The 25,621-nt window shown below is 42.1% G+C and overlaps 1 protein-coding gene across 4 annotated transcripts in view; it reads right to left on the bottom strand.

Annotated features, from left to right (window-relative positions):
- Positions 1-22,470: 22,470 nt before the first annotated feature.
- The window catches only part of LOC147015727 (leucine zipper putative tumor suppressor 2 homolog), a 117,698-nt gene continuing 114,547 nt past the window's right edge, over positions 22,471-25,621 (bottom strand). For all 4 annotated transcript variants that reach the window (XM_085848192.1, XM_085848195.1, XM_085848194.1 and 1 more), the window contains 2 exons: positions 25,048-25,267; positions 22,471-24,893 (listed from right to left, as the gene is read on the bottom strand). In XM_085848192.1, coding sequence (XP_085704318.1) covers positions 24,081-24,893; positions 25,048-25,267 — 1,033 coding nt within the window. In that variant the 3' untranslated portion in view covers positions 22,471-24,080. The remainder of the gene's footprint in view (positions 24,894-25,047; positions 25,268-25,621) is intronic.

Here is a 25,621-nt window from a genome sequence, read left to right as displayed (position 1 = left end):
ACCAATCATTACGTCATGGAGATTGTTTTCCGACAATGTTGCGATTGTAGTTGTGCTAAGATTGAGAGCTTCTTCTTCTCCACCTCGTCCCTTTATAACGGGTGAGGTCCAATGGCACCAAACTTCTGCCCTTCCTTGACCATGTTACTCCTCCACTTCCCTATGTCCTCAACCAACTCTCTCGTTGGCTGTCCAATCATGCCCACGTTACTGATATCCCTCCTCACACAATCCTCCCATTTCAACCGCAGTCTACCTCTTTTCCTCATACATTGCTCCTTCAATGTATCCACTCTCTTTGCCATTTTCTCTCCCCTCATCTTCACCAAGTGTCCAGCCCATTTCAGCCACCATGTCACCAATCTCTCCGTCAGGCTCATCTGCACACCAATCTCCTCCCTCAGTTCTCATAAACCTGCAGCCTCTGTTGTTGTCTCTCTGTCAGTGCCACAGTCTCCAGACCGTAAAGGTAGACTGGCATTACACACAACATCAGAACCTTGCCTTTCAATTTTCTTGATATCTTTCTGTTTGTTATGACTCCCTTCACCCTCTTCCACACATTCACACCAGCCTGAATCCTCCTCCACACCTCTGCCTCGGACTTACTATTCCCGGTCACTGTTCCCCCCCCCCCCCCAGATACTCAAACCGAGTTCCCTGTCTGATCTCCTTCCCCTCTAACGTGATATTCATTTATTTTCTCTGCTGCCTGACCTACATCACCTCAATCTTCTCCATACTAATCTTCAGTCCATGCTTCCCAAATGCCTCATTCCACTCTCCCAGTACCTCCTGCACCCCCCCCCACAACCCACCCACCCTCCACCACAACAGCCAGATCGTTCACACACAAAATACTCCCCAGAATCCCCATCATGTTTACCTTCCTGCTTACCAGCTTCATCACCATGATAACAAGTGAAATCCTTCAATACAGCGCATGTGGTGAAGCAAATGAGTACACTAATGTTAAAATATGCAATTTATGCTTTTTCAGTTGAAAAACAATGAAAAAGCCTACTTAATATTTGAAATGTAAAAATCTTGTTATTATTGTGATAAACACCTATATATATATATATATATATATATATATATATATATATATATATATATATATATATATATATATATATATATATAACAGAAGGAATGAAATCGTTCGATACAGCGTGGCAGGGGACTGCAAAAGAATGATGGCAGAAGAAGAACTTAGCTTTCAGCATTCGGCGATCGGCGCGAAATGCGATGGTGGGCGGAAATGACGTCTTTCGTTCGTTTGTACATGAAGGGCGCGTTTCTTCGTTTTTTTCCATCAAGCAATACATTAAATGGTTTTCACATATATAACACATTCGTTTCACAAATTTTCATTGAAATACTCGGGTATTTCCGTCAATTGTCGCCATTTCCGTCGAGGTTACGCACTGCATCTACCGGACGGCCGTCATTGGCTGTCTTGAGGCACGTGGGGGGGGGGTATGGGGGACACGGGGGACACCGGAGACGTGGGAGAGGTGGTCGACGCCGGCGGGGACATTTAAAACTCGGTGCAATTGTATACAGCGCACTCGCTGTAAAAATGATTGGGCTGAGACAACTGCCCCTGCCTCTAATGAGAGATATATTACTATATATACAGTGGCCTGTAAAAGTATTCACACCCCCCCCCACCCCACCCAATAATACTACATGATGAATTACAAATGACTAGTACGTGCCCGTAAAAAATATATATATATAATAATAATAATAATAATAAATAAACCACACAGGCCGTTTCTTCGCCTCACGTCCCCGTACGTGCGTGACCCGGAAGTTCTATATTATTCGCAGTCACGATTATTCGCAATTTATTTTTAATACCCAATTATTCAATTAGCGCCAACGTATTTTACCTTTTCGCAATGTCGTGGCAAGGAAAAACAAAAAGAGAAGAGAAGAGAGAGAAAAAATTTACTTCCTGGTTGGGAGCATACCAGCACTCTGATGTTCCCGAAATTTATACACCGTCTAATATGAAAACGATCATAACTTGGGCCATTGTGTTTATTTATAAATGCGCATAAGAAATCGAGAAATTATTAGAATACACGAAGTCATCACTCTCCGGAAGCCCGTACGTTGTAACCCGTAATGGGGAACGTGGCTGTGCTTCCCTTCCCCATCAGCCACGCCTACGCAACAACGTGTCTTCCCATTGGTTTGGTAAATAAATGGCCATAACTTGGGAAGCACTTGTCCGATTAATATCAAACCTTGAAAAGGCACATCCTCAGGTCCCCAGCAATATACCTGGCAAGTTTCAATTAGATCGAACCAGAGGTTGTCGAGAAACAGCGGTCACACACACACACACACACACACACACACACACACACACACACACACACACACACACACACACACACACACACACACACACACACACACACACACACACACACACACACACACACACACACACACACACACAGATTGCTGGAATTATAGATAGATGTAGAAACAATTTTTCCAAATGAACTTTTTGTATTCATAACTAAAGAGATCAAACTTAACATGTTATCATTTAAGGAGGTTACATGTCAGGAATACCTGCAAAAACTATGTGCAAATCAAAATTCACTGGTTGTAAAACTATTCAGCCCTGAGGTCAGTACTTGGTGGAAGCACCTTTACAGCAATGGTCTCTACCATTGAGTATTTTTGGGTAGGTCTCCACCATCTTTGCACAGTAACATAGTGAAATCTTTGCCCATTCTTCATGTGAAAATTGCTCTCGTTCTGCCAAGTTTGATGGGGATCATTGGTGGACTGAAATCTTCAAGTCACGCCATAAATGTTCAATTGGGATCAGGTCAGGACTTTGACTGGGCCACTCACAAACATTTATTTTCTTCTGATTCAGCCACTCCAGTGTGGCTTTAGCTTTGTGCTTCGGAACATTGTCCTGTTTAAATGTGAAGCTCCGACCCAGTTTCAGATTCATGGCTGACTCAAGCAGGTTTTCATCAAGGATTCTCCTCTACTTTGCACCGTCCAATGTCCCTTCTATCCTGACAAGCTTGCCCATCCTTGCTGATGAAAAGCAGCCCCATTACATGATGCTATCACCACCATACTTGGATGGTGTTGACTGGCTGATGTGGTGTGTTCGGCTTACACCAGACATAACGCTTTGAATTTAAAGCAAAAAGTTCAATTTTTGCCTCATCTAACCACAAAACGCTTCTCCACATGCCTGCAGTATCATTAAGATGCTTTTTCACAAACTCCATACGAGCTTTTGGATGTGTCTTTTTCAGTAATGGCTTCTTTCTTGCCACCTGTTCATAGAAGCCAGCTTTGTGAAGGGAATAGGGTATTCTTAAATTTGTGAAGGGAATGACAAATCGTTGTATACATCACAGTGCTTATAAATGCCTGGAGACGTCGGTGTTTGTGGACGTATTAAATTTCTGCAAATGCGATAACCTCGAGAATCTCTTAAACTGAGTCGAATTTCAAAATTTAAACTTCTTAAATGACCTCAGCAGCAATTCCAACTGCTCAAAATAAGTGTTCATTTGTCCAATTCTGACATTGTTTGACACTGGACATCAGCTGTTATTGCATTCCAGCTGTAATTCTTATAAAGGTCCAGAGAGTTGTATTGCACATTCTTTGATACTCCAGACATTTCCAGATAGTGAGTATCTCCGGACATTGGTTACATCCAGACAGTGGTTATCTCTGGACGTATCCGGGCAGTGTTTATAACCGGGTGGTGTTTGTCTCCAAATGGTGTTTGTCTCCTGATGTGTCTGGGCAGTGGTTCTCTTCGGATGTGTCCAGACAGTGATTGTCTCCAGACATGGCCAGGTGGTGTTTGTCTCTGGATGGTGTTTGTCTTGGGATGTGTCCGGACGGTGTTTATTCCCAGACGGTGTCCAGACTGTGTTTGTCTCCAGGCAGTGTTTGTCTCCGGACTTATCCGGGAGGCATTTGTCTCCGGATGTGTCCTGGTGGTGTTTGTCTCCAGACATGTCCGGGCAGTGTTTATAGTATGACTGGTAGAAAACGAATTTCAGACATTTTATTTTCATCTTCACTGCTTTTCTATGCTGAATTGTTTTAATGAGACAGTATGAATCGTAATTAATGCTCCACCGCACATCTCCCTTCCCTTTTCCTCACCTCATGCTTACCTCCTCCTAAACCCCTTCCCACCTCCTCCCATCCCCCTCCATCACCATAAAACTCTCTGCACCATTATAAGCATTACAGCTGAAATGTGATAAGCTGTAGAATCTCTTTACTTGAACTGATTTTCAAAATTTAAACTGCGGAATTGACCTTCACAGCAGTTCTGACGGATAGCAAAAGTGTTTGTTTGTTCAATTCGCACATTGTTTGATTCTCCGGTCATCACCAGATGGTGTTTAGTATGGCTCAGCCAGCCACGCCATCTCAACCGTTTTGTTTGAGTGCTTAATAGGGCGGTTCCCTTACCCTCCCCTCATGCTGCCTTCCTTTCCCCTCACGCTGCCTTATCTTATCCTCCCCTCACACTGCTTTCCCTTCCCCTACCCCTCCTCGCTACCCGCCTTTCCTCACTCCCCCCTCCCTCCTCTCTTTCCCCTCCCCATCCTCACTCCCCTCTCCCTCCTCCACCCCTCCTCACTCCCCATCCTCACTCTACTCTCCCTCTCCTCTTTCTCCTCCCACCCCTATTCTCTCCCCCCACCCCTATTCTCTTCCCCCACCCTCTCTGAATATTCTCATCAGTGAAGCAAAGGGTGATATTTGCCAGGACAAAATATAATAGAACTTTGGCCTGTGTGTTCATGTGTATGTACTGTACTGTATGTTTATATGTACAGGTGTTGGACAAACTAGAAGGGCACTCTTCGACGTCGCGACGTCAACAGATATGTTTCCACCGACATTATTAGTCAGGATGTTCCAAAAAGACCCCGGACAGCTTTGGTTGTTAACATATTTAGAACCACTAATGATATGATACCCTTTGGTTTATGTGATACGTCATCTCATAAAGTTTTGTGCACACCATCAATGCATTTCAATGTGAGCTTTGTTTGTCATGTGCAGGACATCAAGGTGGTACACAAGTTCTTGCCATGTTCAGCTCAGCGTGTTTGCGTCCACCAGCGTGCATGCAGCTGTGATCCGAGAACAAAGATCCTGCAGGTTTCCACATAGGTGTTGGAGACATCTTTGACAAACCACTACAGAAAAAAGATCAAGGGGGGTTATGTCTGGTGATTGTGGGGGCCAGGCGGTTGGTCTGTCTCAGCCAATCCAGTGACCTGGAGATTTTTCATTCAGGATGGCTCGAACAACTAAAGCCCAATGAGGGGGAGCGCCATCCTGTTGAAAAATAATATCACATTGCATGTCTTCAATCTGTGGTGAGGAAAATCCTTCCAACATGTTGAAGTCAATTATTGAGGTCACTGTATCCTCCACAAAGAAAAACAGACCCACCAAGTGCTCAAGGACAAAGCCACACACACACAGACACCACACATTGACCTTTGGACTATCGTGTATTTGTTCAATGACCACGTGGGGGTTTTCAGAGCCCGAGATCCTCACATTGTACCAAATGACCTTCCCCGATACATGAAAGCAAGCTTCATCTGTGAACATGACCTTTTTCAGGTAATCTTTGTCATCCTCGATGCGACTGAGCATTTCCAATTGGGTCCGTCATTTGGATCGAGTTCCTGCAGAATCTGCACCTTAGAGACATAAAATTTCAGTCTTTTCTGCAAAATCCTGTGTACAGTGGTGGTGAGTAGTCCCAGTTCTCTGGATGCACGTCAAATTGATTTTCTGGGACTTTGTTGAAACGATTCACGCACTCGTTCAATGTCTGCTGCACTTGTGCTTGGTGGACCGGTACTTTTGTTTCTGACAACTTCCAGTCTCCTTAAACCTTGTGTGCCACTCTGATACTAGTCCATGATGGTGGATTCCTTCCATACCTTGTACGGAAATTACACTGAACTTGCGTGTCGGATGTCGTCTCGATGAACCATTTGACGCACTCAGCTTTCTCTTGTGGGGTCGACATTTTCTTTTGCAATAAACCACCAGACCTGAAAATAAAGAAAACTTTATGAGTTACTGCATCATATAAAACAACGGGCATCATTATATCAAATTGTGGTACGAAATATATTAACAACCAAAGTTGGCCAGGTCTTTTTGGAAAACCCATACATACGTACTTTGTACCAAGTTTGATTTAAATCCCTGAACCCAGATTCAAAATATTAAATAATTATTATGGCTGCCAGACTATGTGTCCAATATGATTGAATTTTAAACCATATGTTCCCCATGGCGACTGCATCATAATTGTGACGTTTCACATCGATTGATGAAGCGGTTCAATTGAAAGAATTTTTTTTAAGATTTTCGTTCAATCCAATATCGCTGCCAGATCGTGTGACCGAGTAGTTAATTATCCATGAACACCTTCGTATCCTCAAGGCTTGGGGAACATATGGGTCAATTTTACCCTTGATCTGTCAAGCTGTTCTGGAGAAGAAGATTTTAAAAGTTTTATTCTTCAAAAATTCATAGCTGCCAAACTATGTGACCTATGATGTCATAGGTGAAGAACTTTTTGTTCCTCATGGATAGGTGATCATACCAATAAAGTTTTGCCTCGATCTGTTCAGCCGTTTCGGAGAAGATTTTTGAAGGTTTTTACATTTACAAAATATGGCTGCCGAACCACGTGACTGATGACATCATCAATTTTCCCCCCATACAATTGAGCCCAAGATGACCCTCAAAGTTTTTTCGTACTGATTGAATAGTGTTCGATGTGTACAATTATGATGTCCTAACTAAGCCCAGCTATGACATCATCAAAATGTCTTACTTATTTAAATTTGGGATGACTTGACATTTGCCAATTTTCAATTTTTTTCATGGAGCGGTTTCGGAGATACAGAGGTCCAAAGTCTTTCCTTTTTTTTCCAATATGGCTGCCACAACACGTCACCTATGATGTCATAGTTATTAAAACATTCAACATGAGTAGTTGCACTAATGGTGAAAATTTTGTGTCATTCGGATAAGCGGTTGCAGAGAAAACAGAGAAAATTAGCACAGACGTACATACGTACGTATGGACGGACAATCCGAAAACATTATGCCTCCGGCGACTTCGTCAACGGAGGCATAAAAAAACTAGGGACAATACCCCTGGGTGTTCACCGAGTAGAATAATGAAACTGAGGAGGAAGTCAATGTGTGATGGAATCAGCAAAATATACCAATGAACCAATATTACATGAAATACCTATTGAGGAAGGGAGCAACCCCCCCCCCCCCCCGGTAGACTCCCTTAGACCCCAATTCTTGTTTTTTTAATGCCGTGGACAAACTTGAGTTGCAACATACCAAATATCTTTTTATCCAAGTTTGGTCACAACCCCATCTGCAGTTTCAGAGAAGAAGTTGTAAGTGTTTATGGATGGACAGACGGACTGACGGATGGACGACGCGCCATTCCATAACTACATCGCAGGTGAGCTAAAAATCAGCATCTGGAGATTTTGCAAAAATTTAAACCTCGATCTCCGATTGCATGCTGCCGCGAGATGGCGATAAAGGATAGTTTAGCCAGCTGTAGCAGATGGTGATAATAGTACAGGCATAATTACCATGACCTCAAACAAATTGCAACAAAAACTCTCTCACTTGCATCATACCTAGAGGAAGGTATCCTCCATAAAAAAGTCTTTAAAAATCCTGTGAGGGGAAAGTTCTGAAATCAGTATTTTTTTATTTTTTGGATTGTGGGAAAGCATATGAAGGCACCTGCTTAATCCAGATTCCCTGTACTAACGACAATCCCAGTTATAGCCTTTTTCAACTTGCTGAACCATGCATGGACGTTTACTTATTACATCTTACATTAAACACACCCAATGCAGTAGTCCACATGCTGCCTGGCAAGGCCATTGTTGGTGCAGTTCGAGCGCAATTCGTTGTTGACGCAGTTCTCAATGTCCTGCTGCTGTGCAACACATTTGATGTCCCTCGACCACGTCAAACTGACAACTCAGAGGACACAGAGTCTGAAGATGTGGATTCTGATGAAACCCCATCGGTTAATGAGACTGCTGCAGATACGAACGGGAGAACAGACCTTAACGAAGTTGTTATTGTCGATGATAAGCTGATGGGTGGTTCAATGTCTGCAGAAGAGGTTTGCTCGTCTGTGCAGAACATAATCAGTGACTCTCTTGAAAGTCAAGCGAGAAAAAGATTCAGGTGATATAACCTTTCATCCGAGAACAGGGGAAAATCGTTGCTGTTTCACAATGATGTAAAGGTTAACGCCAGAAACATTGGCTTCTTGCTTCCCACGGCGATAGCATACCTCAATCAACATCCTGTTGAGTCCATCCATTGTTCTACCTGTCTGCCCAAGCAGATTTACACGAGCCTTCACCAGCAAGACAAGCTCATCATTCTACATTGAGTTGGCTAGTATGTGCTCAATTTACGATTGGCGAGAATTGCAAGCACAGGACGCTGTACATCAGAGCATGTTTTCCTTTGGATAATCAACAAAGGCCTGCTTTCCCCCTTTGTGTTTAGGTTGGGGATGCTATTTTTTGGAAAGAGTACACCACTATGTGCCGCCACTCTGGGACCATTCCCTGCTCGAAATTAGCTCAATAATTAGCGTTAATTACTGCAGTATCTGTGAGTGTCTGTCTATGGATATATCTGTGAGTGCATGGCCAAATGGCATTCACAACCAAGTCTTAATTACATTGCGATCCTCAATTGTGATTGTAAACCGTCTTAACACTGAGTTGGCTTCCACTCCATCGGATTTTACTTTATAAAAAACTCTCATTATTTGTGACGTCAGCAAGTGAGCTGTAAGTTAGAGAACACTGTTGTCAGAGGAGACGATTGTCTCATGTCCATTTCATGCTGGAGTTAGCCATTGGTCCCATCCCCACAGCCAACTAGCAAATGCCTTCGGGTTGGAATAATACAGTACTGACTGCATTCTGATCTATGAGGTTGAGTTTCTTTTAATCTCTCCAAGGGCGAGGCTCAAGGAAGAACAAGGATAAATTGACAGCAAGGTAGCAGGGGAAGAAAAAGAAAGAGAAAGAGAAAGAGAAAGAGAAAGAGAAAGAGAGAGAAAGAGAGAGAAAGAGAAAGAGAAAGAGAAAGAGAAAGAGAAAGAGAAAGAGAAAGAGAAAGAGAGAGAGAGAGAGAGAGAGAGAGAGAGAGAGAGAGAGAGAGAGAGAGAGAGAGAGAGAGAGAGAGAGAGAGAGAGAGAGAGAGAGAGAGAGAGAGAGAGAGAGAGAGAGAGAGAGAGAATCAGCATGTAAGGGCGTTGGATTTGGAAGGGGGTAATGGGAGTAATAAAGATCATGGGTCAGGATGGGGGAAGACACGAGGTGATGGTGCACTGCCGGCTTGAAGCTTTGGAGAGAAGTGGGAAAGAAAGGAGTTTGGGTGTGCGGTCAACCTGAATTTTGGAAGTTTAACCAATAGAGGGTGTAGTTTTCAGGGAAATCCGCCTTTCTCCTGATCAAATTCCTGCTGTTATTGTTGTGAACCTGATTTGTCTTTGCTTGACATGCTGATATAAGTCACTCCAGCCAAGAAAGATTGAAAGCCCAATACTTTGTTTTTCAAAAGAAACGTCTTTCACCTGATCAATGGTCTGGACACACAGTCATGTGAATGTCAACATGTCAGCAGGTAAACAGCTCCAAAAGATATTTTCATCATATTCAGCAAGGACGGTTTGAGGTCGCATTCAATTAACGGAATCTTTACACTCTGTGTACGTGCGCCGACCTTCTGTGCCTTTCATCGATGTTTACATCCAAATGGAGTGACGAATCGACACAATGAAGAAATGAAAACCTTCAGATCTTTGTGCTCAATACACGATTGCACTGTAAACATATGGGTCAAATTAAGCTGTGTCGCGGTCATTCTGAATCGGGCGGTTGAGAAGCATGACCTTTGTAAGCTTATAAACGTGAAACAACCTTTTGGTTTATAAACAGGACCTTCAATCCTGTTACATTAACTCGAACCGTTTCAGAAGAAACCACCTGATAAATGCAGCTGGTACATATATATATATATATATATATATATATATATATATATATATATATATATATATATATATATATATATATATATATATATATATATATATATATATATATATATATATATATATATATATACAGTACATATACATACACTCGGTGAATGCATCTGGCGTTGCCTCGGTTCCTTTTGAATGAATTTAATCTTCTGTACATAAGTCTGACGCAAGCCCAGTATCAGTTCCCTATTGGGCCACGGCAGTCATAGCCTAAGGGGGTTGGTGAGGGGGAAACACCACCCCCCCTCCCAGCCGAGGGGCCTCGCCACCGAGCCAATAACCTTCCCGGGGCCCGTCCCGACATTTTCTGGTCAGAGGTTTCCTCCTATCTTTTCACCGTTCAGGAGATTATCGCATGCAGACAAACAAACAAACAAATAAACAAAAACTTCAAATGATATATATATATATTTATTTATTTAGAGACTCACCCACATCTCTCACCTCTGAATGGAGGGAATAGCCAATCAGATTTCACCTAATCAACTAAACCCAGATGGCTCGGATTATATAAACAATTGACCCTTCCCACACTCCTCTAACCGAAGAAGCTGCATGAAGCAACCCAAGAAGGCCTACACAAGATAAGCACTATGCTGTTTCAAACCCTTCCAAGAGTCCTCAACAACTATAAAGACGTCTGCACATAGTACACGCATGAGAATGCCAATTCTATACACCCCCTCAGCTACCGGACCGGTTTCATCACTTATTGGTGAAGCATCAACAATGGCATTGACAGCAATGCATACCAATGAGGCTCACAAGCATGTACCATGTGCAAACATCAAAAGCAGTTCATATATAAATAAAGAAAGACTCACCCACGTCTCTCACCTCTGAATGGAGGGAATAGCCAATCAGATTTCACCTAATCAACTAAACCCAGGTGGCTAGGATTATATAAACAATTGACCCCTCCCACACTCCTCCAACTGATGAAGCTGCATAAAGCAACCCAAGAAGACCTGCACAAGGTGAGCGCTATGCTGTTTCGAACCCTTCCCAGAGTTCCGCACCAACTATAAAGTTGTCCACAAATAGTACACACGAGAATCCCAATGCTATACACCCCTTCAACGACGGGACCAGTTTCAAGACTTATTGGCGAATCATCAGCGATAGCTCAGACAGCAATGCATACCAATGAGGCTCCCAAGCATGTACCACGTGCAAACGTCAAAAGCAGACTCTTTGGAGTCCCGCCCTTTGGAGCAGGGAAATTCCAACACCAACGACTAGTGGTGACAAGTCAGTCTGGCAGTGACACATCCAGTCGCCTATTTTATACAACGGATAAGGCAACAGGTACCAGATCTTTCGTGGAAACTGGTGCTGAAGTGAGTGTTTTACCATCTTTTCAGAAAGGCAATTGGACCTTGGCTTCTACTCCTCTTTCTTTCCACCTGTAGTTGTGTCGTGAGAGCTTGTACCTGTCTGGTTAAGTTTTCATCCTGCGTAGACAAGGTGCAGATTTGGTGTGGTTGAGGTGCAAGTTACTGTTGAGGTTTTGAAACAGCTCCTATGTGCGTGGTGGAGGACAAAGGAGAAGAGACTTCAATGATCTTGTCAGCGAGATCCACCAGTTGTTCGATGTTGACAGCCCCTTCAGTTGAGGCCAAGATCAGTTGGAAGTTGGTGGGAAGTCTCTCCAGAAACAGATGTTTTAAGATGTTATTGTCCAATGTATTGTCCCCAAGCAGCTGTTTCATCCTTCGCAAAAACTGCGTGGGTTTTCTGTCACCAAGCTCTTCAGAAATAAAGTAGTTGGTGTAGGTTCTGTCATTTTTCCACTTTTGCTCTGAAACTAAGGTACGCCTGATGAGCTCAGCCTTGAGTTTGGTGTGACGTTGTGAGGCTGGAGGAGCAATTAGGAGGTCCCTCACTTCATGACCACATCAAATCCAGCAACATAGGCGAAACGTGTATCCCGGGTGGTGACATTCCTGGTCAGGAACTGCACTTAAACTTGCGCAAACCACAATGTAGGAAAGTTGAGCCAGAAGGGAGGGAATTTTAAACTAACGGCCGCCACCGGTGACAGGGGTACCTCAGCAGATGCATCTTGGTGGATGTCATTGTCTGACATAGCTTCAATAGATATGATAACAAGAGATCACATTGGGGTCACTAATATAGAAAATTGAGTTATGGACTTCTACTCACCGGTAAAGGTTGATGACTTCATCCAGTCTGAACGGTGTACCATAATAAGCTGTTAAGCATGAGTGTGGGTGAATACCAAAAGGGGTTTGATGATAGTAGTCCCATGGTTGAAAGGAGTGAAAACCCACTGAAGATCGAGCCGTGACACAGCACGTGGTACGCAGCTGCAGGTGCAGAGAGCAAAGTGCTGCTGGAGTATAGGACCGCGAACTTTAGTTTAACTCCAGTGAACTCCAGTGAACTCCAGCAAACTTTAGTTTAACTCCAGTGAAACTCAAGTGCATGAGTCATTTCCACGACTGTGTGAATAGCAAGCTGCCAGGCAGGGAAGCGTCATCACACTTGGTTAAAGCCTTCGTCTCTGCTCGTTCCTCGAGGGGGGAGGTCCAAGAGCCTGATAGTAGTGTGGGGCGAAATGGTTGCTTAGAGATCAGATGGAAAACGATGCCTCCACTCCTGCCATTGGTTGGACAAGTAAATGGAACAAAGTTCATGATGTAAACGTATTACTGAGTTGGCTCCAATGAAAAGTACATTGCACGTCTGAATCCGTGCAGAACTTTTTGAGATATCCTGCTCATCGACAGACAAGGGTGAAAACATGAAGGTCTGTCCACTTGGATGGAGGTAATGACGGGAGAACAGGCATGGATGGTGTTGATGTCAAATTTCATTTCCCAAGCTCCGATGGAGAGATTAGGACCACATCAAACGTGTCACCATTTTAGATAGTTTGTCCTTCATGGGGGCTCCGCTAGGTCATGAGTCGTATTCAATGGGAAATACTGTTTGAATAAGGAAAATGCTGAACAAGTATCGTTGCCCCAGCATGGCGTGTAACACAAGAGTGGTGTACAGCTGCACTGTCCGACAAAACATCCTGGTCGTGCTGCGTGCTGGGCCTGTGCTCGTACTTTCAAATATTAATCAGGCACGCGTGGCACACAAAGTCTCTTGGCACATGATTAAGTAACAGCACCGGTCGCTCTCACCGGGACGACGGCTGCTGCTGGCATCGCCCAGACGACCTAATGACTTGGAGCAGCTGAGACGGGCCACGAAAGCCACGGCATTCATCACGGAGATGTGAAATGAAAGGAAGAAAGAAAACTCTTGGTGAAACTGTGGTCTGAAAAATGGAATCTATATCAAGGGGAAAGAGCAATCAGAGATTGCAGACCGTCGCCAGGACTTGTGTGTAATGTGGACGATGCATGATCGACGGTGTAGTAGGTCGGTTTATGTTTATATAGCGGACAAATTCAGACATTTTCGATTTTATTTGCATTCTAGTGATGAATGAAGCATATTGTGCGCGCTGTATTGCAATGAAAATGAATAGATGTTTGTGCAGTTTGTTTTGTGAATCTCCAACACTGCTGTGTGTGCTGTTGTGTGGTTGTGGTTGTGGTTGTTTTGTATGGTTGTGTGGTGTGTTGACGATGCATTGACAACGTGTTTATGTTCATACAGCTGACAAGAGACATTTTGGTTTTTTTTTTTAATTCAGGTTCAGTTCCAATCATATGTTATATGTATTTTATAGTCATAGACATACCTCAAGGTCTGTACTTTCTTGACGTATGTACGTACTTTATAGACGTTATGCCTGGTGTTGGCTTAATGGTTAGGGTAGTGGGCTTGGGATCCTAGGGTCCTGAGTTCAAATCCCGCTCAGCTGTTGAATTAACACCAGGTGGGGTTGACTCTGCCTGTCATCCTTCCGAGGTCGGCAAAATGAGTGCCAGCATGCTGGTATACTGTGTCGGAGTGGCGACCCGTCCAGGATTGTTCCCAATAGCCAAGGAGACTGCTTCGGCGGCACCAACGCTCTGCACAGAGTATGGTCCTAATGGATGGATATAGACGTTCTGGCATTGTAATAGTACATACTTTATAGACGTGCTGGCATAGTAATTGTACATACTTTATCGACATGCTGGCATTGTAATAGTACATATTTTATAGACGTGCTGGCATTGTAATAGTACATAATTTATAGACGTGCTGGCATTGTAATAGTACATACTTTATAGACGTACTCCCATTGTAATTGTCCATATTTTATGGAGGTACGAGTTGAAAACACAACATGTCATGCTTGCTACCACCAGATGACGTCTGTGCCCCACATTAGCACATTATGTGCAGACACAGATAAACGATTTGAGGATAATTGTGGTCTTACAGTACACACAACTCACTTTGAAACGGCGATGAAAAACCGTGCCCAGCTGATGATCAGGACAGTTGGGAAATCAGTCAATTGTTTATAAGTTAAGGTTACTCGTGCGTGGCCGTACGTGCAAAAAGAAAGAAAAAAAAACTTTCAAACTGCGTGCCAGAAACAACAACCACACAGGCCTTCACTATGTTATGTTCCTTCGCTGTCGCGCGGCCGAACGTGCAAAAAACAAACAAACAAAGAAAAACAACCACACCGGCCGTTCCTTCGCTCTCGTAAACAACAACTGGTTTTGGGGATTGTGTATATCTTGAGCAGTGGTTGTCGAGAAACAGCGGACACGGACACGGACACGGACACGGACAAGGACAAGGACACGGACACGGACACGGGCACACACATACATACAAACGCACGCACGCACGCACGCACGCACGCACGCACGCACACACACACACACACACACACACACACACACACACACACACACACACACACACACACACACACACACAGCTGGAATTATAGATAGACTAGTACGTGCCCGTAAAAATAAAAAATAATAAAAATATAAAAAAATTCAAACCGCGAGCAAGAAACAACCACACAGGCTGTTTCTTCGGTCTCGTGTGGCCCAGAAGTTTGCATATCGCAGTTACGATTATTCACAATTTCGTTTTAATGGCCAATTATTCAATTGGCGCCAACGTATTTTGCCTTTTCACAATGTCGTCGCAAGGAAAAACACAGAGAAGAGAAGAAGAAAAAAAAAAATGTTCGTGCAAAATTTTTTTTTTAACTTCCTGGTTCGGAGCATACCAGCTCACTCTGATGTTACCGAAATTTATGCACCGTCTAATATGAAAATGATCATAACTTGGGGCATTGTGTTTGTCTATAAATGCACAAAAGAAATCGAGAAATTATTAGATTACACGAAGCCATCACTCTCCGGAAGTCCGTATGTTGTAACCCGTAATGGGGAACGCAGCTGAGGTTCCCCCTCCCCCATCGGCCACGCCTATGCAGCAACGTGTCTTGTCATTGGTTGGAAAATAAATGGCCATAACTTGGGAAGCACTCATCCGATTAATATCAAACCTTGAAAAGGCACATCCTCAGGTCCCCAGCAATATATCTGGCAAGTTTCAATGAGATCAGACGAGTGGTTGTCAAGAAACAGCGGTCACACACACACACACACACACACACACACACACACACACACACACACACACACACACACACACACACACACACACACACACACACACACACACACACACACACACACACACACACACACACACACACACACACACTGCTAGAATTATAGATAGATTATAGATAGATAACTTCAAATAAAATATATTTCGTAAGTACTTACGTGTGTGTGTGTGTTTCTTCTTGGGACTGCGGTGCAGTAATGAATCTCGTCGAAGGATTCGGAGCGGGTATTGATTGCTTTTGGGTTTGTTTGTTTGTTTGTTACTTGGCGATTTTTTTTTTTTTTGTCGTTGATCATTGCCGTTTGTTTGTGCATTTGTTTGTCTGTCCGCTCACCTCCAGCCCAAACCGCTCAACCAATCGTACTGAAATTTTCAGAGATTGTCACCAAACCTACAACGGTCACGCATTGAAGATTCGTAAAATTCGTTTGAGGGAAAAGGTCTACATAGCCAATCGGCCAAGTTGGGCCAAATTTTCTAAAATCCTCAAATTTCATCCGATTGACTTGAAATTTGAACAGGATTTGCATATCAGGTCAGTGAATCCAACCACCCATTACGTGTGAGGTTATCATAGGCCAAAAGGTCAACATAGACCAAAACGTCAACGTAGGCCAAGTTTCTAAAATTGATAGATCAAGCCAAAAACTAAATATATCACGATATCTCAAAAAGTTGTGGACGAGTTATGTCAAAACAAGGTGGATGAGTTGAACAGGTGACAAGAACACGCGGATTGGATTTTGATTCGGATCCAGCCCATCAGTGGGATACAAAACCTAAACTGTTCCACCTGGCAGAGGTATGCACTCTACCGAGTGATGTTCTACTTTGTGCTGTTTTGCCAAGTTGTCACTCTGAGTGATTTTCCATTGTCTATTTGCTTGTTTGTTTGTTTGTCCGCAGAGAACTTTTGTGTTTTTCTCTGCAACTGCTTGTCGGATTGAGACAAAATTTTCACCATAGAAGCGACTACTCATGCAGAATGTTTTAATAATAATTATGTCATAGGTCACGTGGTGTGGCAGCCATATTGTAAAAAACGGAAAAAATTTGGACCTCTGTATCTCTGAAACCACACCAAGGAAAAAATTGAAACTTGGCACACAGCAAGTACTCCTCATGTGGAATGAGTATGATTTTTAAAAATGATGTCATAGGTGACCTCGCTTTGACATCATAATTGCATTTGTAGAATGCCACATCCAATCAGATATAAATTTTTTGAGGGTCATATAGAGATAAATTGGTCCACAGAAAAAAAAATGTGGCGTCATTGGTCACGTGATTCGACAGCCATATTGTTTGGAAAAAAATAACCTTCAAAAATCTTCTTCTTTGAAGTGGCTGAACAGATCGAGGTGAACTTTACATGTATGACCAACTGTCCATAAGGAACAAAAAGCTCACATATAACATGTCATTGGTCACATAGTTTTGCAGCCATATTGGATTTACCCTAAAACCTATAAAAATACACCACTCAAAAGAAGTCCTGGTGAGGGTTTGCAATCTCTGATTGCTCTTTTTCTTGTTGGTCTTTATTTTGATTTGAATACAGAGATCTCAGCCTTTGACACACATCACGTGGTCTAACAGGACGTTCGCAAAGAGCTGTGCACTTTGACATCTATATATTACTAAAACTCTCATCTTGTGTGTGTGTGTGTATATATGTATATATATATATATATATATATATATATATATATATATATATATATATATATATATATATATATATATATATATATATATATATATATATATATATATATATATATATATATATATATATATATATATATATATATATATATATATATATATATATATATATATATATATATATATATATATATATATATATATATATATATATATATATATATATATATATATATATATATATATATATATATATATATATATATATATATATATATATATATATATATATATATATATATATATATATATATATATATATATCAACATATATATATATATATATATATATATATATATATATATATCAACATATATATATATATATATATATATATATATATATATATATATATATCAACATATATATATATATATATATATATATATATATATATATATATATCAACATATATATATCAACATATATATATATATATATATATATATATATATATATATATATATATATATCAACATATATATATCAACATATATATATATATATATATATATATATATATATATATATATATATATATATATATATATATATATATATATATATATATATATATATATATATATATATATATATATATATATATATATATATATATATATCAACATATATATATATATATCAACATATTACTAAAACTTTCATCTTGTGTGTGTGTGTCTACATATATATATATATATATATATATATATATATATATATATATATATATATATATATATATGCATATATGTTCCCGAAATACAGCCAAAACGGTACACGATAGCGCAAAATATTTAGGGCCACCTTACTCATCATTCTCCTGCGGTGTGCAGTATCAAGTTTCATTCAAATCGGGCAATGAAAAAAGTTATTAAAAGATCAATTCCCGATTCAGTCAAGTACTCCGGGAGTATTTGAACAATGCAAACAACCTCAGCGGTATAGTTTGCTGGAGCTATCTTTTTTTTTTTGTTTAAATGATTTTTTTCATCAACCGCTGTCACAACGGGAACCAAATAAAACGGGTCTTCTCGTGAATTATAATAACATTATTAGATTGTAGACAAATGAGAATAGTGGAATTCATGGGATTTTACCCTGGCTGGATCTTTAATCTTCTTTTCTTCTTTCATGTGCAGCACATGGCTGTGGGGAGCATTGTTTGCTGAAGTGCAACTGTACCCTCCTGTATGCTGTATGTTTGAAAATTTTTCTGGTGCCAGCGAAAGCGAAAACTCTTCACGAAGGATACCGTGGGGTCTTTAACGTCCGCAAAATAATTCGGACAGGACATCCACTTTAACGCCCATCCAACGGACAGCACACACATTGAGTCACTCTGCCTGTGAAACACCAGGAGCTACAGTTTGTAGCTGGGTCGGGATTCAAAGTCAGGCTAGACAGTTTAAAGGTGAGCATGCGTACCTGTTGGCCAACCTGCCAGTGAACGTGGTTTGATGATTGTTCATTTGGATGCACGACTGTTTAAAGGCAAGGTGAAGTGAAGGGCATTGGGATGGATCAAGGGAAACAAGGGCGCATTGGGCCTTAAAATGAATAAACGGACATCTTCTGCAACTTCTAAATTCTCTTCTTCTTCAGGCGAAGATTTCAAGTGGTGCCATGAAAACACGTCCCCTGGAGTCTGACTGTCGGAACCATCTGCTCAAGGCATCCGAATCTCATTGCCACGGGGAGGCCATCTTGAAGGATTATCCAATCTCAGCCGTCATTTGAAATTCTGGGGTGATTGAGGACTCTCTTAAGCTGATTTCCCTGTAGAAACGAAGGCCAAATGGCTTTTTGCTTGCAAAGGACCCACGGTGCTTGTGGAATATCTGTTATGATTAAGAATATGTGTGGATTGGCCTGCATTGAAGGATCTTCCTGCTGAATGTGATTTGCTGGAGTAGAGAAAAATGAAAACCTTTATCACCTCCACCACCGGAGGTGAACGGAGATTATGTTTTCACCCCTGTTCACAAAGCAGAAGAGCCCGGTTGGATAAGGACACATGATTGAGAGAGTGAGAAATATACTGATCAGAGTGTTGGAAAGAATGGAGAGCCTGCTGCTGCTGCTGAGTCTGATTGTGACGTCGTTGTGAATTATTATGTTTTTGGAATCGAGGCTCATGGAAGAGCGAAGGTGACGGAGCGTATGTACTGAAGGTAGGGCAACGGGGAAAATCTCTGACACGAAGCAAGGGAATGAACGAGCAGGAAAGAGGAGAAAGGGCAGGAAACACAGCAAGCTGCAAGTAAGAGAGAGTACAGTATAGGGTTAATGGGGGTAATAAATATTGTGGTTAAGGAATGAGATGATAATGCTTTAAACTGTGATTATGATTATTCTGTCTGCAAAGAGCCAGACCTCTTTATTGGGGAATCTGTGAAATAAGAGGGTCCAACATCTAAACCCAGCTCATGCCAGATCTACACTCAATGGGAGATGGTTTCTTCCTATTTCTACGACATGTGAAGAAGGCCAGATATCTCTTTACCATGTCATGGTTGTGTTGAATTTTTTTTTCCTTTCGCTGCTGTTGGATCTGATTTAGAACATCAAAGCAAAAACATTCTTTGCAAAGTTTTACGATGTATGAAATATTTCAAGGTCACAGCTGCGTGCATTGCCAACATCTATCCCTCGACCATGAGGAAGTGTATTTTTTTTTTATTATAAAATCACATGATGATCAGTAAAACAAATCACTGCGAGCCAATAAAAAAAATCCAGACCCTGGCTATAAACTGCCACCCTGGTGTTTCACGTGCAGGGCAAGGCATCAACGCATACGCCGTCCATCAGATGGACGTCAAGTCGGAGGACCCGTCTTATAGCACTGGTCATTGGTTTGGTTGACATGAAAAATCCCACCGTGTCTTTCACGAAGAGTAGACGAGATATCGCAGACATTCCAAATTTCCTACCCCGATCACACAGTCTAGTGAGCTGGTGACCCCGCAGTCCTCATGCTTAGCCCAATCTAGCAATTAATTCATTTTTTTGGACCCTACGGCTTTACAGTCATTGGGCAGGATGGATGGAAGGATGTTATAGTTGGAAAACTTCAAGAAAGCCTTCTTCAATTACAATGAAATCGTTTCCAAGATCAACTGGTTAAAAATATTGTTAAATGGAATCACTCATTTATGTGTCAAGTGGATAGCCGACTCAATAATCATAAAGAATTGCCGCATAATGCATAATCTGCTGCTGACACTGCACCAAATCAGCAAATCTTATATCAACAGAAGGTAACTAGAAGGGCACTTGGTAAAGCGCATACCTCTACCATGTAATGCCTGCTCCACGAGAACATATCGGGCCCAATACATTTTTGAGATATCGTGATATATATCGTTTTTGGCCCTTTATCTCAATGGTGAAGAATCACTTTAAAAATTAAAAATTTATCGTATCCAGACCTGGATTCGAATCTTCACCAAAATCGAATCAGTTCGTGCTTGTCACACACTCAACATGCCCTTCAAATTTCATCCGGATCCATCAAGAACGTTTTGAGATATCCTGCACACAACAAACAGACAGGGGTGAAAACATAACCTGCTTCCACCTTCGGTGGGTGGCGGAGGTAATGGAGGTAATAAGAGATCCGGAACCTCACCTTTTGCTCATGTTTCCAGAAAACTGTTCCTGGGATTACCAACTTGCAGCAAAATTGAACTCAAGATTTTGTTCATGTAATTTATGTTTATAGTCATGTGAAGGTGCTTGAACCAATCAAAAAGCTAACGTACGTAACGACTCCAAAGCATGAACAACATGTCGATGAGACGTAATACGGGACTGTTCTTTGAGTTGAGCAGGTTGTTTGTGTGCGAGGGTCAAACCACTCATTCTTCCCCCATTGACATGGCCCTTCATCCAAACACTTAAAAAAACTTGACTCTGCAAAGCATCCAATCTCGACAGGATCGGGCACATTGAATCCGACAAATAGTAGGCGGAGGTGATTTTTCACCATTGATTTGGTCGAGATTTGAATAACATCAAATAGCCAATGGTTTCATGCAGCATCTAGTACACATCCGAGCAGACATGGCTGTATCACAAAGCCACGTCACCTCATCTCACACACGCAGGTGAAAAAGGTGTTCATTCACCCATTGGCTAAAGGAATCGATTGTTCTTAAGCTGTTGGGGGGTAAAGCATGTTTGATTTTGCTTTGACGCACAACTTGTGTGCCATATGTTGTGGGACTGCATACATAAGCCAACTTTGTCACACATGACACAAACAGTTACATTGACCATGTTGGGTGAAAGTCTGCTGAGTGGATTCACACCCTTAAAAAGGATGTGGAAATAAAAAGTATCTATTGGTGCACACGAAGGAGTTTACTTTTCTGTGGCATATAAACATTTAATTGCAGAGTTTTTGGTGAACGGCCCAGCTTCTTTTCACCTGCAAGTGTCGCAGGTCGACAACAGCTCTGCATGGTTGGTGTTGCTGTTGTTGTGGTTCTTGTTGGGGGTTGACTTTTGAAATGTGCACCCATTGGTCGGATAGCTGCTTGATCCCATCCACATTTGCTGCTTGACTTCCATCCACAAAGGCACCCAGACAAAATAATATGGCTGCCATCTTGGTTTTCTGGTGGGCTGAAGACATCAGGCCTGTCGGCCTCCGCCGATTATACTCTGCGCGGGTTTGTTGCGTCAGATTTCTATTGGCTTTGTTTGGGTCGAGTGCTACTCACGATAGGGGGAACCCCCCCAAAAATTGAATTAATACCAGGTGTGGTTGACTCAGCCTGTCATCCTTCCGTGGTCGGCGAAATGAGTACCAGCTTGCTGGGATGATTGAGCCATTCAAGTATCCCGTGTCGGAGTGGCGACCCATCCAGGATTGTGCCCAATAGCCCAGGAGACTGCTTCAGCAGCACCAACGCTCTGCACAGAGTATGGTCCCAATGGATAGATGGATGGATTAAAGAAACAAACATAGGAATGAATTTTGTTTATTATTTACAAACATATTAGCAATCGTTACAACCACAGAACAAACACATTCAAGCCACATTACATTACTGCACATTATTTGGCAAAAAAAACCCATCAAAAACGAGGCAAGTACACCTGCAGCATTGTTCATGGCTAAAGTCTCCTAAATTATGGCAGGATTCAGGGCTGGGGAGAACGGGAGAGTGTAATGTATTCCAGAGATATCTTGAGCATTTAATATAACACACACTCAATGAACATGTAACTTACAAGATGGAGACTCGTTATAATCTACCTGGAGGATCAAATTATGAACCACAGTGACAAATGCTTGAGAATCGAACACTCTGTTCCTTCAGGTCTAGCTAGCATTGATGAAAGTTATCCTTCGTGATGAAAGTAAGGCCCGGAAGAGTTACCTGACTCCAACTTGGCATCTTGCGCTTCTGGACTCGAAAGGATCAGCAGAAATAACAAAGACATGTATCAGTTTTTAATAACCAAGGCCACACATGATTATATTGACCACAAACACACAAATATTTTACAGTTTCATGAAGAATACACACAGTTTAAATCTCCCTTTAATGCAACTATCAAAGGGGATTTTAAGAGCCGACAGGACATTGTTATCCCAGTCCAATTTAATGCTTAATACAAAACTGGACCGAGCACGATGAGATTTTTTTTTTTTTTTAAATGCACACAACACAAAACACACCGTGAGAAACATTTGAACAGAACATTTGCAATGTAATAAAAGGTGACAAAAAAAAATTAACATAAAAAATACAAATTACACCTCTTTCACCTGTGCACTGCATATGCACAAAGCTCTATGATACACGATCCATGCATTATTTCAAACTTCAATATTAAATAAATGCTTTCATCACAATAATTTAGAAGAGCAATCCGATAGGCTTTTAACAATCGGACCAAAGAAAGGCCAGTTGTACTTCATGCAAGATATCGCGCTCATACATTTGTCAGAGGTGACAAGTAAACAAAGTTGAAGTTGGATTTGGTGTCTTTTCGAGATCATGAGACAACGTAACGGCTTTGTTGAAAATTACTGAAGAGAGCTGGAACTCGACGGGTTTTCAATCACGCCTTCGCACAAACCACAAGAGCAACACCAGAGTTTATTTTGTTGTTTCCAAGAATTACGTCTCACGGCGAAGCAGACGGCGTAAACACGCAAATGCTAATACACAAATCGCTTTCGACATCACTTCATTACCTTCTCACTGACCTATTTGTGCCTCTAACCATGTGTTCCCAGTCCTCCTCCCAATCCTCTTCAAACTCGCTGCCGTTTTCCAACGACTCATGGATTTGGAAAGTGTCCGTTCGCCTTCGGCTGCAGCTACGCTCAAGAATAAATCGGTAGCAATTTCTCCATTGTAAATCAAATACTGGAGCAGTCTTGAAATCGAGCATACGATGAAAACCTTTTCGTAAACATGTCAAACAAAAGTTTCCTTACATATCCACTTATTCCAACGAAAAAGCCGTTGTAACTTGCAAGTCCGAGGATAAATACTTTATTCAGTGTGGCGTCTAAGCTTCGGAAAACGCTCCATCTGCACAACAGCAGACACAAACAATTTAGATTTCTGCGGAAGCAGCCACAGCTTTGAAAGAGAATTCACTGTGAGCATCCACCTCCTCAAGATCCCGGCAGACCAGCTCAGCTGTTAGCTGCTGTACCTCGCGCTCAAGAACTCTGCTCCTCTGAAACATCTGCACGTAGCTCTGCTGAAGTTGGCGTTGATAACGCAGGACTTTCTCCTTTTCCTCCTGCCACACCTGCCGCTCTGATGCAAAGTTCTGCTCGAGCTCGTTGTTCCTTGCAGCCAGTGCAGTGACCTCTGCTTGCAACTGTTCCACCTCGGCCTCCAGTTCATGTTCTCCGGGTTTGTTCCAGCCATTGTTGTCTTGGAATCCCTGAGTAATTGTGATGTTAAGCCCCTCTGCAGCCCCACCACTGTTTGGGCTACATGGTTTCACAGATGGGCTTCCAGAGCATCTTCCCCCCACTGCTCTTTCCTCTCCATTATTTACACCCAAAAACCTTTCGCAAGGCTTCGAGACCGTGACTGCAGTCTCTGACAAAGTTTTCTCCGTACATCTCTGCAAGCTATTCCATTCAGCTTCATAACAGCCGAGTTTTTCTCGAAGAACATTTGCTTCACTGGCACGTCGCTGTAGCTCGTTAGCATAGACCTCGAGCTCAGCAGCACGGCTGTGCAGCCGTTCCTGCAGTTCATTTAATTTTTCATCCCGAGAGTCAACTTCTGCTTGCACCTCCTTTAACTGGGCCCTGAGTGAGACCATCTCTCTTCGCTTGCTTGTCCCCTCAGCCTGTGCATCCTTCAGCTGTTGCTTCAGCAGTGCAATCTCACCAGACTTTTGACAAACCTTCACAATAAAGGCACAATAAAATTTGCCAAGAAAGTTCAGCAACTTGTAGTTTCCACATAATACAAAGCAGAAGTCAGTGTTAGGTCCAAGGAAATGAGGAATATGGGGACAGATGATCTATAGTCCACTGCCAAGAACCACAAAGTCTTACCTCCCATTCGGTCTCCTCAAGGCGTGGTGTGAGCTCGCTTTGCTGTCGCTGGAAGGTGGCACAGCGTTCAGCCATAGTCTCCCGCTCGCCCCTCAGCCGTGAAAGCTCCTCCTGAAGGCGACGTCGCTCCTGTGTCAGTTGGAAAATTTGCAACTGTGCTAGATGCTGGGCCCGCTGAGCTCGCTGAGCTGCTGTGCGAAGTCGAGACGTGTATGCTTGCCTGTACATGGAGATGGAGGCACAAAGGATAATCAATGGATTGGAAAACTGTCACTGTGATCATACTTTAATCCAATAAGTGATGTGTGTGTGTGTGTGTGTGTGTGTGTGTGTGTGTGTGTGTGTGTGTGTGTGTGTGTGTGTGTGTGTGTGTGTGTGTGTGTGTGTGTGTGTGTGTGTGTGTGTGTGTGTGTGTGTGTGTGTGTGTGTGTGTGTGTGTGTGTGTGTGTGTGTGTGTGTGTGTGTGTGTGTGTGTGTGTGTGTGAGAGAGAGAGAGAGACTGATTTGCACTCCTGAAACGAGTTGAAAACTGGTGGTTGTATTCAAGTGGTGCATGGGAAGGTTTTAGAGTATA

This window comes from Eptatretus burgeri, chromosome 12 (assembly GCF_056783735.1).
Source record: "Eptatretus burgeri isolate ZD-2024b chromosome 12, Ebu_testis_v1, whole genome shotgun sequence".
NCBI classification, from domain to species: Eukaryota; Metazoa; Chordata; class Myxini; order Myxiniformes; family Myxinidae; genus Eptatretus; species Eptatretus burgeri.
The sequence above is the reverse complement of the archived record's forward strand: the minus strand, read 5'-3'. Positions and strand labels throughout refer to the sequence as shown.